The sequence below is a fragment of the Astyanax mexicanus genome, chromosome 8 (assembly GCF_023375975.1).
Source record: "Astyanax mexicanus isolate ESR-SI-001 chromosome 8, AstMex3_surface, whole genome shotgun sequence".
Taxonomy (NCBI): domain Eukaryota; kingdom Metazoa; phylum Chordata; class Actinopteri; order Characiformes; family Acestrorhamphidae; genus Astyanax; species Astyanax mexicanus.
In genome coordinates, this window is record NC_064415.1 from 26,687,701 (window position 1) to 26,700,832 (window position 13,132).

Sequence of the window (13,132 nt, forward strand, 5' to 3'; positions counted from 1 at the left end):
ATTGTTTTTATCAGCATGTTCTAATTTGGTTGTATTTTCTTCATCCAGGCCAAAGCCCCATACAGTCTCCACAGTCACCCACCAGTTCAGCAGCCTCACAACCTTTCCAGATGCCTTCACTACCAGCCATGGGACATCCACCCCTTTCTCCAGCAGGCCTTCAATCTCCTACAATGAGCCCGCCAATGTCCACCAATGGTTCAGCAGCTCCATCACCTTTCCAAATGTCTTCACCACCAACCATGGGGCATCCACCCGTTTCTCCAACAGGCTTTCAGCCCCCTGCCATGAGTGCATGTCCACCAATGGCAGCTGGACCACCCATGGGTGCTGCAGGAGCTCCACCAATGGGAATGCCTAACACACAGCCAGGCCTTCCTCCGACGGGTGGTGGTGGGTTTCAGCAGCAAACAGGACCTCAGGGATTTCCACAACAGCCAGGTAAGAGGGGGCATAAAATTTAAATTCTATAAAATATTCTACTTTACATAGTGTACAGTGTTAATAAGCGAATCTTTAGGCTTATCCTCAGGTACTCCACCTGTAGAGGTGAGCTTCAGCTAATAGTGTTGTTTGTTTCATTAGTGTGAATGTAATCTGTTACATAGACATCAGTAATAAACAGCTTTCTTAAAAAAATACTAGGGCTGCAGCTATTGATTAGTTTAATAATCATCTACTCTATTAACCCATAGGTACAGAGCCTCTGAAGGGACATGGTGTATTTTTTTACGTAAAAAAATAGTGAGCACCAGATACTAAGTGGTGAGTGCCACTATATGCCAAGTATATATATTTAAGTAAAACAAAAAACAAACTAAAAATGCACATACTAAAAAAACACACCATGTCCCTGGTAGGGTTGCAACGGTATGAGATTTTCACGGTATGATAACCGTCTCAGAAAATACCGTGGTATCACGGTTATCACGGTATCACAGTTTGTTACATATATTATTAAACTGACCCTTAAAGAAATTACAACAAAGGTTTTTTGTTCAATTAACTATTTACTGTAGAAACCTGGAACAATTATAATTTTAATGTCTCCTTAAAAAAAAAAAAACTGTACACCATTAGGTGAAGGAAACCAGGTTTTTGCACTACTCTTAAGGGCATTAAGAGTGTATATAAAAAAATATATATACAGTATATATATATATATATATATGTAAATATATATATATATATATATATATATATATATATATATACACACACACACATACACACACACCTTATACACATTACATGTACTCTAAGAAGTAAAGATCCTGTATTTAAAATATTCAGTACAATTATTTAAGTTTAAATTATTTAATATCTGATAAACTGAGCCTGGGTCAGTGTCTGATAAACAACTGTTGTAAACGTCCGTTTTACTGCCAAGTTGGTATATAACCAGATACTGCAGAAAGAGGGGATTTATTTCTGACATGATCCTCACAATAGAGATTTCTATTTTAATGCTTTCACACCGAGTTTGGTTTTAACATATGAAAAACAGGCACGTCAGAATTAGAAAATGAACGCATGTAAATGAATGGCGTCTTTCACATCCAGTCCGGCCAGGACCTTTACACGGACACGTGAATCCATCGTAGCACGCACTTCACGCCTGTACCTGCGTGCCCAAATTTCGGATAACTCAGCGCTTTTGCGGGCGCTTACCGCATGGATTGTGCACGACTACAAAGAGGTTTTATTTAGGTTCAGATTAAAATTATAAACTAAACACATACTTTGCGCTGCAGAGCGGGGTGGTGTTCTCGGAGATGGGAGAACAGGCGTATGTCCACCTTTAGCTGTGACTTTACGGCCACATTGATTACAAATCGGATAACCATCCTCGGGTGCGTTCGGCGGGTATCCGAAATAGTCCCACACTGCTGATTTTAGTTTAGCCTTTTTGTAGGTGGACGGAGATTTGTTTATTCTGATGCACTTTCTGCCGTTCTCACCGCTGTGTGCTGAGTAGCTGAAGCGGAGCAGAGTTGAGCGTGCGCGGGTGAGTTTCTCCGCTGGCATGCGTTTTACCGGTAATAAGCAAACACACACGGTATGATAACCGTGCATTTTAATACCATGGTATACCGTGAAACCGGTTACCGCTGCAACCCTAGTCCCTGGTGAGCACCAGATACAAAGTAGTAAGCACCACATACTAAGTGGTGAGCACCAGACACTAAGTGGTGAGCACCAGACACTAAGTGGTGAGAGCCACATATTAAGTGGTGAGCACCAGATATTACGTAAAAAAAAATACTAAAAATACACATACTAAAAAAAAAACACCATGTCCCTGCCCCACTTCATGTTAAATTTACATACTGCTGTGCCATGACTTTTTGTATGTCATTGTACACTGGTTGGAATGTGCTTTTTTCAGTAAACTGCTGTTGGTCAGATAAATAGAGCTAATAGAACACAGGTGACTTCCCTGTGAACTCATTCAGACATTGTATTGATTTGTTCAGTTTTACCAGTAGCTCACCTGATTTACTTTAATGGATGATTAATTAGATGAACTAGTTATCAAATGGTCACTATAAATACTGGCCATAATTAAGGAGAGTTTTTAAAGTGGTTAAGCTAACTTAAGTATAATCACTATATAATATTAATATACCAGTATTTACATCTTACCCCAATAAAAAGATTTGGTTACAATTGTTGCAGACGTCTAAGACTTGTACTTTTACTGGAAATTATTCAACAGTTTTATTGCAGAATTTGTACAGTTTTATACTGCTTTGTTTATTGTTTTTGCTGTAGCAGTAGTGTGGCTGTTCTCTAGTCCAATAATTTAGCTAGATGTGCCAAACTGCCTCTTCCTGTCACAGTACAGTAGTGGGTTCTGACCACATTAATCAGTGAAACTACAAAGAATTAATGATTATTACATAACTATCCAGAACTTGATAATTGAGATTTCTAAGAAGGAGTAGCATGATGATGCAGCAGGTGGAGTATGTGTATATGTAAAACACAGCTTCAAGGGCCTGAAAAAATGGGCTCCAGTCCCGAACAGATCAATCCTTAGTAACCGTGTGTAAGGCGTCCCAAATACACAGGGTAGGTAATGGGGGGTGGGCAATATTATTATTATTTTTAAATACACTACTGCAACAAAATAAAAATAAAATTGTATTATTGCATTTGATATGATATGGCACACCTCTAACTGAGATTTTAAAAAAGAAAATAATTTGATCAGATTTGTAACAGAAGTCAATGAATTAGAATGTCATGATACTAATATCTCCATATACACTCCAAAAATATCCATATATCCAGGATTAAAGTAAAATAAATGATACTGGACAGATATTATCTGTCTGTAGTAGATATATAATGGGAAATGAGAGCAGTGTTTTCTTTTGCTAAAATCAGCAAAAAAGTAGTACCCTGATGTGATAATTAGGGGTGGGTGATATGGCATGATATTTCAGAGTATAGTATAATTCACAATATTTAAAAATGTTTTTATTGCATACGATATGATATGGCACAAACTTAGTAGGTAAATTGGCTATGCTAATTTGTCACTAGGCATACAAATAGTGTGCAAGTGAATGGTGTGTGGTACCTTTACATGGATTGGCACCCACTGCACCCTTGACTAAGATAAATCTTTAAGAAGGGCATCTTGGAAAGTCAATGGCAACAGTTGACACATAGATTTGTACAGATGTTTTGTTCATTAAAATCTGTGAAAATCTTTGTGGTATGTAGTTTCCAGTCCCATTTCCACTCTCAGGGTTGCCAGGTATAGACAGCAGCACACAAACACTGTGCTGTAGCCATAGAAATTGGTGAGCTGGCTCTTTTTCTGCTGAACAGGTAATCACTGAGCTTCAGTAAGGTTGCTAACCATAGCTGGGTGATTTACCACCACAACTAGCATAGTAGAGACTTTGCATATGGCAAGAGTGAATGTGCAGAAAACTCTATCTAATGTTTGGAAATTGGACTCCTTTTGCCATTTAACACAATCGCTCGCATATATTACTGATTGTTCCTTTAAACCTACGTTTTGCTGTGGTTGCAGGGCCATATGGAGGGCAGATGCCAGGGTCACAGATGGCAGGGCCACAGGCAGGTGCTTTCCCAGGAGGCTTCCCTGGAGGACCTGCCAACATGGCAGGACCACCTCAGAAGAAACTGGACCCAGACTCCATACCCAGCACAGTAAGAGCAGAATCCTGCAGGAACACACTTCTGTTTAAAGTGCATGCATAAAAATATGACTATATTAAAAGCTGCACAAAGCTTGATTACAGTTGAAAAACATGATCACATGTCTGTTTTCTTTTCATAGTGTGTTATGTCTGATTCCTTATAAGCGATTCCTTTGTTGTAGTCGATTAGATATAACCTTGCTGTCAGTCAGAACCCTTGTCTCTCCATTTTTATTTTTCATGTTTTGGATAGTGTAAATAATGGATCAATATAAGTGCTCTAGAAATGCTTAACCCTTGTGTGGTGTTCATATTCTTGTTACTCGTTTACTTTGTTACTTGTATTTAATTCAGCAAAATTAAGCAATTTTACATTAAAATGCTTTACACATGCTTGCTTCACCTACATTGCAAGCAATATAAACAGCTAACATGGTTAATATTTGCCCTTTTCCTTTCTTATGTTACATTTCTTTTAAAAAGTGCTACTTTTTTTTATTAGTTTTTTAATAAAACATAAAAGAAAATGAATTAAACTCAAGATATGAGTAGACAATTTGTTTAGTTTCAAATTTACAAATGAAGCAATCTTTATTAGCCCTTGGCCAAACATACTGTATGTAATATAAATGTGTGTGTGTGTGTGTGGGTGTGGGGGGGGTAGGTGGGTGTACAGTGTGTGTTTTTTGAAAATGTGTTTTGATATATGTTTTTCACAAAAAATGAGCCAATGCCAATGAGTTTGAGTTAGAAAAAATATATTTTTTGTATCATTTGATGAAAAATGAAAACGGGTCCCACAGACCCGAACACCACACAAGGGTTAAATATGTATTCATTTTCTTCTATTGAAAGTTATGAAGGTTTTTTTTCTAAGAATTCACCATTATGAAAATGACATTACCTTTCTCTGTATAGACTCAAGTGATTGAAGATGACCAGGCTAAGAGAGGTGGTCAGCTCTACACCACAAACCTCAGGGGTCAGGTGCCTCCTTTGGTCACAACCAATTTCACAGTCCAAGATCAAGGTGAGTTTCGGAAAAAAAGTGATGCAGCAATTGAATTAGTTCTAACCCAGGGGTGTCAAACTATATATGCAAAAGGCTGGTGTGGCTGAGGGTTTCATTCTAAACAAGTAGCAGCTGCACTTCTGATTCCACTTTTTTATTTAGTTGGTCAGTCTGATCAAATGACATTCAGTTTATCTGCAACCAAACCTTTGCTGATAACATTTGACACCCCGTTCTAATCTGTTTTAGTTAATGCAAATGATTTAAATGAGATTTCTCATAAAAAAACAACTTTTGATCAATAAATAATAGCAATTGTTTTTTGTTGTTTCAGGAAACGCGAGTCCAAGATTCATGCGATGCACAACCTACTCATTCCCGTGCACCACTGACCTTGCCAAGCAGTGCCAAGTGCCACTGGCCACTATCATCAAACCTTTTGCCAAAGTTCCCCAAAATGAAGTATGTCATATATTTGTCTATATTTAAATCTTTCATCTAGATAGCCTGAATGATGCTATATATTACTAACATGTTATGTATGTGATTGACATTGTGAGTGCTTCAGTAATTGTGAAAAAAAATAAGCATTGTCAGCTTGTGGTGCAAGATATACAATACCAGTCAAAAGTTTGGACACACCTTAAATTCATCCGAACTATGAAGAAAAACTTATGGAATTATTTAGAAAACAAAAAAAGTGTTAAACCAGAATATGGTTTATATGTTAGATTATTCAAAGTAGGCACCTTGTTTAAATGACAGCTTTGTACATCTTGGCAATTTCAGTCAATTTTAAAAGGTAGTCCCCTGAAATAAGCTGTGCTGAACTTGTCAATAATTAATTACTTGAATTGTTTGCCCTCTTAATGTGTTTGAGAGCATCAGTTGTGTTGTGAAGAGGTTGGAATACAGTGAATAGTCCTATTCGAGTAATGATCTAATCCATATTATCTCAAAAACTACTCAACTGAGTAAAGAAAAAAGTTATGGCAATCAAAAAAAACCCAAAAACTTTTAAAATACCCTCAAGTGCAGTCTGAAAGATCTTTAAAAATGATATGATGAAACTGGCTCTCATCAGGACTGAGGGGAAGATCAAGGGTTTCCACTGTTGTACAAAAAAATTAATCAGAGCCATTAATCAGCCTTACAAACCACAAATTAAACAGCATCCCAGATAAGAGCCACCTAAACGCTTCACAGAGTATTATGGTTTAACACATTTAAGTTTACTACATGATTCTATAAAACACAGATGTTACACTTTTGTACATTAGTACACGGCTTAAGACAGCGTAACTGAGTTACCCTTTTATTTTTTGCACACTCATACACATACAACAGGTATAGCTCTATATTATAAATTAAGCCTGTCTGGGGTTACATATACGTTGACAAAAGTCAACTATAATTTAATTATTGTGAAAAAAATGGTCTCCCATTTTTTCACGGTAATGTCTTAAAGTAGTTCCTCTCTCCATGCCTCCAGCCCTTTTTGATTATGGATTATTTTATCAGCTATGTCTTCAAATCTCATCTGATGTTCTCTGACAAGGATTATATAACTTTTGCTTTTTATAGCCCTGTTCAACCCAATTGTTAAACCCCCCCTCAGATCTCTTTTGTGGTAAAAAGTGACTTTTAACTTTTAATATAATATTATATTTTGACATTGAATAGAACATGACATATCTTATACAACTATGCTCATGTCTTATTCTGTGTTTTTGTGTGACTAACTATTCTGAAGATCACATTTTAAAATATCAATCATAGTTAGTAAGACAATCTACAGTACAGCTTGTGCCTCTCCAGTAACCTTAATCACAACAAGTGTCAATTTATTGATATTGGGACTTATTATGTAAGTTACAAGCTTGCATGTTAAAAAACAGATAGTATGATGATCTTTTTGTCAAGGTCTATAAGTGTTGTGTGGTCCAGGGGTCTTTTTAGAGTCACTCTCACCATTCTGACTATGACAGCGCGAGGCTGTAGGTCCTTTTTAGGCAATGTTAGTGTACTTTCGCAAGAGGCTAATTAGCTTAAAGTTCAGTCTGTGGGGAACATTTTGGATGAGAGGTTTTAAAGCTCTCCCAATAAAAGCAGAGCTAAAACAGGACTGACTCAATCAACACCACTAAGAGACCAGGGGAAGAATATTCCAAAACTTGAATATAGGTATACAAAATAAATACAGTACATACTGCATGCTAATGCTTATAAATACTGACATTAGGGTTGTGACTGTACCACAGTGTTTCTTATGTATTCTGAACTTTTAACCAGTCAATGCAGGCATATGTAATCAAATCAAATCAAATCTTGTTTATTTATAAATAGGGCTTTTTACAACTGCTATCGTAGCAAAGCAGCTTTTCAGAAATGTGAAAGCAGCACAGAAAACAGACAAAACATACAACAAAGCAAAAGAGGCAAGAAAAACTCTTGGAGCTGGAGGAGAGACAAACCTGTGGAGCAATCAAGTCTCATATGTAACTTGAACTACAGTTGCATCTCAAAAAATTTAAATGTCTTTGAAAAGTTACTTTATTTTAGTAATTCTGTTCAAAATGTGTAACTCATATATTACACAAATGTATTAAACACAGAGTGATCTATTTTAAGCGTTTATTTTACTTATTGTTGATGATTATGGTTTACAGCCAATAAAAAATCCTGAAAGTCAGTATCTTAAAAAAAAAATTACATTTTGACAGTGTGGGCAGTGTGCCAAATACTGCTGGAAAATAAAATCCGCATCTCTATAGAAGTTGTCAGCCGAGGGAAGCATAAACAGGACTCTCCAAACCATCACTGACCATCAGTAAATTTTATATTTCATTTGAAAATCATGGGTGTACTACATTTGAACTGAATTACTTAAATAAAGTAACGTTTTTAATCTACTAACAAGGCTAACCTTTTTAATCTACTAACAAGGCATATATATAAGGGGATCCATCCTCCTTTGGTCATACAACTTAAATGTTTAAAAAGTCATTATACTGTACATCCACATAGGTCTGATATGTTCAGGGGAATAACCACACCAGCAGTGGAAGCAGCAAACAGCTAGTACAGTAAACCTGTAGAAATATTACAAAAGAGCAAAGTGGAAGTAAACAGAGATAACTGTGGAAACTGAAAAAGTAAAAAAGGCCAAGAAAACAGAGCTAGCAGCAAGGCAACACTACATACACAGTGTTAGTAAACCCTTTTCTCCTAACTCTTGTAAACATATGATTCAGGAAACTGTCAGAGTACATTACGAAGTCTCAGACCAATTCTGGCAAAGCATACTCTTTTTGATGAGGGCCATAGAAACTAATAAAAGCTAATAAATGTGCTCAGTTTATTTCTGGAGATTTTTTGTGGCTTCGGTCAGTCTAAGTTCCTTCACAGCCCTGACCAGAAATGTGCACTTCATGAAAAATACTTCAAAACAAATGAAGTAAAGTGGCTACCAGCTTTGTTTACAGCATGCCATCTACTTTTATTAGGCAGAGAACAGCTTCTTCCAATTAGTTGTGCATGTGCTTTGTAGGTTTGTGATGACTACTCAGTTAGCAGATATAAGAAACATATGGGTGAGGGGATATGCCTCATAGACTGCATTACAGACAGTAATATGTCATACACTGCATTATACTGTATGTAGTAACAGTAAGCACACAGAGCTCAACTGTCTTACAGTTCAGAAAGCTAATGATATCTCTCTGCTCTCTCTTTATTCTGCTAATGTCTAACAGACTCCTCTGTACGTGGTGAATCATGGAGAGGCAGGACCTATACGCTGCAACCGCTGTAAGGCCTACATGTGCCCCTTCATGCTCTTCATTGATGGAGGAAGACGCTACCAGTGCGCCTTCTGCAACTGTGTTAATGAAGGTCAGTCATCATGAGGTTTACATGGTTTTACAGTGTGCTGGTCAGACCTTGAGGATTGTATATTTTAATATGTTAGTTTCCTTGAAATTACCGTATTTTTCGGACTATAAGGCGCACTTAAAAACTTTTAATTTTCACAAAAATTGACAGTGCGTCTTATAATACGGTGCGCCTTTTGTATGGATTTTACTCGTCAGGTTGTAAGGAGCAGTAAACACACACTCCGTGCAGCGTTATAGAGAGTTTCAGTGCTATACAGAGTCCAGAGCCATGCAGCTCCGAGGCTGAGCAGCAATAGCATTAGCTAGATGCTAACCGCTAAGCTAGCTAGCTTATTCACTGAGATCAGTATTATCTAAATTTTACTCGTCAGGTTGTAAGGAGCAGTAAACACACACTCCGTGCAGCGTTATACAGAGTTTCAGTGCTATACAGAGTCCAGAGCCGTGCAGCTCCGAGGCTGGAGCAGCAAATAGCATTAGCTAGCTTATTCACTGTTCAGAGATCAGTATTATCTAAATTTTACCCGTCAGGTGTAAGGAGCAGTAAACACACACTCCGTGCAGAGCCGTGCCGCTCCGAGGCTGGAGCAGCAATAGCATTAGCTAGATGCTAACCGCTTAGCTAGCTAGCTTTTTCACTGTTCAGAGATCAGTATTTTCTAAATTTAGCACTTTTAATACTGCTGGAGCAGTATTATTAGAGTTAGATGCTAATCGCTAAGCGTTCACCGTTCAGAGGTGAGTTATCGGCCTGTAAGTCTGTGCTGCTTTGCCTGGCTAGCATTAGCTAGATGCTAAGAGCTAACTCTCTCAGAGGTGAGTTTTATCAGCCTGTAATCTGCTTGTTTACCGTGTTAAAACAAGCTACGGGGGACGAATCGCTAGCTAATATCTCACTGTCTTACCAGAACACGCAGGATTACTCAGTGTAACGCTGTCGTTTAAGTTTGGGTTAACTTTACTAGTTTAGGTGACTAGCTAGCGTGCTAGCGGATAGCTATGCTAACGCTGGTGCAGCAAGCCTTAGTGGACATCTGGAAATCTAAGCTTACTGTAAATAAACTGAAGCACGTTACTCACCCAAATAAACAGTTTTAAGGAGAGGAATCTGTGTAGATTAATATCCAGCACTCGTTTGACTTTGAAAAAGCTAGATTTGTATACTGAGACGCTCCACCGGCAAGCGACCACCCCTGTTGGGGGAAGGGAAACATGGCGCCACCCCTGTTCACTTTGATATAGGCACCCTTTCTAGTGTCACTTAACGCGCCTTATAATGCGATGCGCCCTATGTATGGAAAAATAGCAGAAAATAGACGTTCTTTGATAGTGCGTCTTATAATACGGTGCGCCTTATAGTCCGAAAAATACGGTACCTAAATATACATTTCAAATGGGTCTGTTTAAGGAGGTAAAAGGTGTCACAGTATGCATTTATTAAATATTATATGGTGATGTTTGATGTATAAATAGTGTGTGAGTTTAGCTGTGATAAAAAAAATACAACTCTTTATTTTGCATCAGAATGAAACATAAGAATACACTCACATTTTTTAAAAGAGTACTTACTTAGAGTAGTCAGTTGTATAGCAGTGTAGATTTACTGTCCTCTGAAAATAACTTAAAAAAAACAAGTGATTACACCTTACAGTGAACATGTCCAATTTATGTCCTTGTTCGACTTGTCCTGTTGTGATTGGGAAGCAGGGCTGTAAAATTTGGTGTTTTGGGAACTGAATTTTATGGACTATAAAGTGCTCCATATTATAAGGATGGTCTAATAATGAAGGTCTATTTTCTGGTCTATTTTTATACATAAGGGGCACCGGATTATGAGGCACATTTTAAGCAAAAATAGTAAGAAAAAAGGGTGCTGCCTGGTTTCTCTTCTAATGTAAACTGTAAATCTTAAACATTTTAGTCAAATGAGCGCTGTTTGTTAATTTAGACAGATTGTTCTTCTGAAAACTGTTTATTTGAGTAAGTAAAGTGCTTCCGTTTATGTACATTAAAATTAGAAGTTCAATATTTTCAACAGCTCAGTTAGCAGTAGCGCTACCCATACTTAGCAGCACTTAGCACTAGTAAATGCCGCCCAAAAGAGCTAGATTGAGGAACCCTGAGTATTGTGGTAAGCCAGGGCGCTATCAGCTTGCAGTTTGTCTCATGTAGCTTGTTTTAACACAGTAAACACGCAGGCTAGAGTCCAATATTTTTACCTCTGAACAGTGAAAGAGTTAGCGCTGCGGACTAGCGGCTAATGCTTATACTGCTCCTTTTGGGGAAAATTAAAGAATTTTAAGTACAATTCTATCATACTGGCCACTGAATATTCAACAAAGAATTCTCTGAGAAACAGAATTGTTGTTCTCCACAAAGATGCTAATAAAATATTTGCATAAATAATTGTGAGGAGTGTATACCCAATTTAGGGTTTAGGGTTTAGGGTTCAGGGTAGTAGCATTATTCCTGAAACTTACTGGAAGTGTTGCTCTCTTCTTAACATATTGTGCTGTTAGCATGCTAAAGAAACTGGAGCTGGATAACTGTTAGTCATGCAACTCAATTCTCTGGATTTGTCTTTCTTTAGTCTTACCAGTAAAAAACAAGCCAGTGTTTTTTTTTTTATTGTGATATGTGTTTATCTCAAGTTTGACACGTAGGTCTTAAAGACCAGAGATGACAAAAGCTAGCATCTGCTATTGTTAGCCTTTAGCCTAGCATAAAACTCTTTTTGGTCCCATGCCAAGATTGAGCTTCCTTTTTTGTGGACACTGTTAAAAGAAAAGCCATGGTCATGTGGTCTAGTTCATGTAGCAAGCGGGGATAATTAGGTGTGGAAACAATCACACATTTAGAGAAAAAAAAAACATTTTGATTTACTTTGTCAGACAGATTGTTAAAAAAAAGGTGCCTGTGCAGGAGGTTTTGCATGACGCAAGGAGTACTTACAGCACTCCAATGTATTCACAGCATTCGCATAAAACATGCTATCAACATACCCACACTACAGTAAAATAAGCTGCTCTAACCACACAAGCTCACTTGGACATTACCTGGACTTTGTGCTAGTTGGCTGGCAGGATAAAGTCCGGCTAATGTCTGCTGTAATTGATCCGGACATTTATCTTCACACATGCATGGAGACCTTTTGAACTACTTGCATGTCTAAAAAGGGCTTAGCAGAGTCTGGAGGTAAATGTTGTGGGTGTAAATCTAAAAAGTTAAAAATGTTACAGATGTTTATACTGAATATTATTTTACATAAAGAGACAATATTTGGTGTTCACAGTCTATCGCTTTCATGTACAGAACTGTCATTGTTCAATTAAGCCAAGGAAAATAAAATTAGACACAATTTCCGTCTATGAATGGAAGGATTGAATGGTACCGGTACATTTTGAAACAGTTTACATACTGAATCACACACTTTTAAGAAGCATTTCATGGATAAATACTGTGAAAGAGTGGAACAAATGCATGCTTCCATGAAGTTGTAGTTTTTCTGCAGGCAAATTAAGAAGTAATCTATTTACTGTTCCTTTTTTCTAGTTCCTGTCCAGTATTTCCAGCATCTGGACCATATGGGCCGAAGAGTGGACCTATACGAAAGGCCAGAGCTGTCCCTAGGCTCCTATGAGTTCACTGCTACACTGGATTACTGCAAGGTAATGCTCTATTTACAGCCCTCTGTAAACAATACATTACACATGAGCTCAGTCCCTGAACTTATTGACATTATTTACTTTATTTACATTATTGACTGACAGTATGTATTATTACAGTGTTAATGTGATTGTAAGAATCAGTACAGGGTAAAAAGTGTCAAAATATTACCACGGTGTCCGGTATTACCGGGGGCAGGGATTTGCATAAGCTGTGCAAGTCCTGTGTTTATATGGATACAATACCATCAAATTCTTTTTAACATAAAAAATTATATAATACAACATTCAATTTGTTTACAGACTAGGTGCACACTGCATACACTGAAAATAAGAATGATAGAGTGACTTGAAAGACAGAGCACAGAAGAGTGCAGG

The 13,132-nt window shown here is 37.5% G+C and overlaps 1 protein-coding gene across 2 annotated transcripts in view; it reads left to right on the plus strand.

Annotated features, from left to right (window-relative positions):
* Window positions 1-13,132, plus strand: part of sec24d (SEC24 homolog D, COPII coat complex component) — a 35,041-nt gene that overhangs the window by 5,474 nt on the left and 16,435 nt on the right. For both annotated transcript variants that reach the window (XM_007255173.4, XM_049482707.1), the window contains 6 exons: window positions 49-441; window positions 4,052-4,191; window positions 5,100-5,211; window positions 5,528-5,655; window positions 8,949-9,087; window positions 12,642-12,757. In XM_007255173.4, coding sequence (XP_007255235.1) covers window positions 49-441; window positions 4,052-4,191; window positions 5,100-5,211; window positions 5,528-5,655; window positions 8,949-9,087; window positions 12,642-12,757 — 1,028 coding nt within the window. The remainder of the gene's footprint in view (window positions 1-48; window positions 442-4,051; window positions 4,192-5,099; window positions 5,212-5,527; window positions 5,656-8,948; window positions 9,088-12,641; window positions 12,758-13,132) is intronic.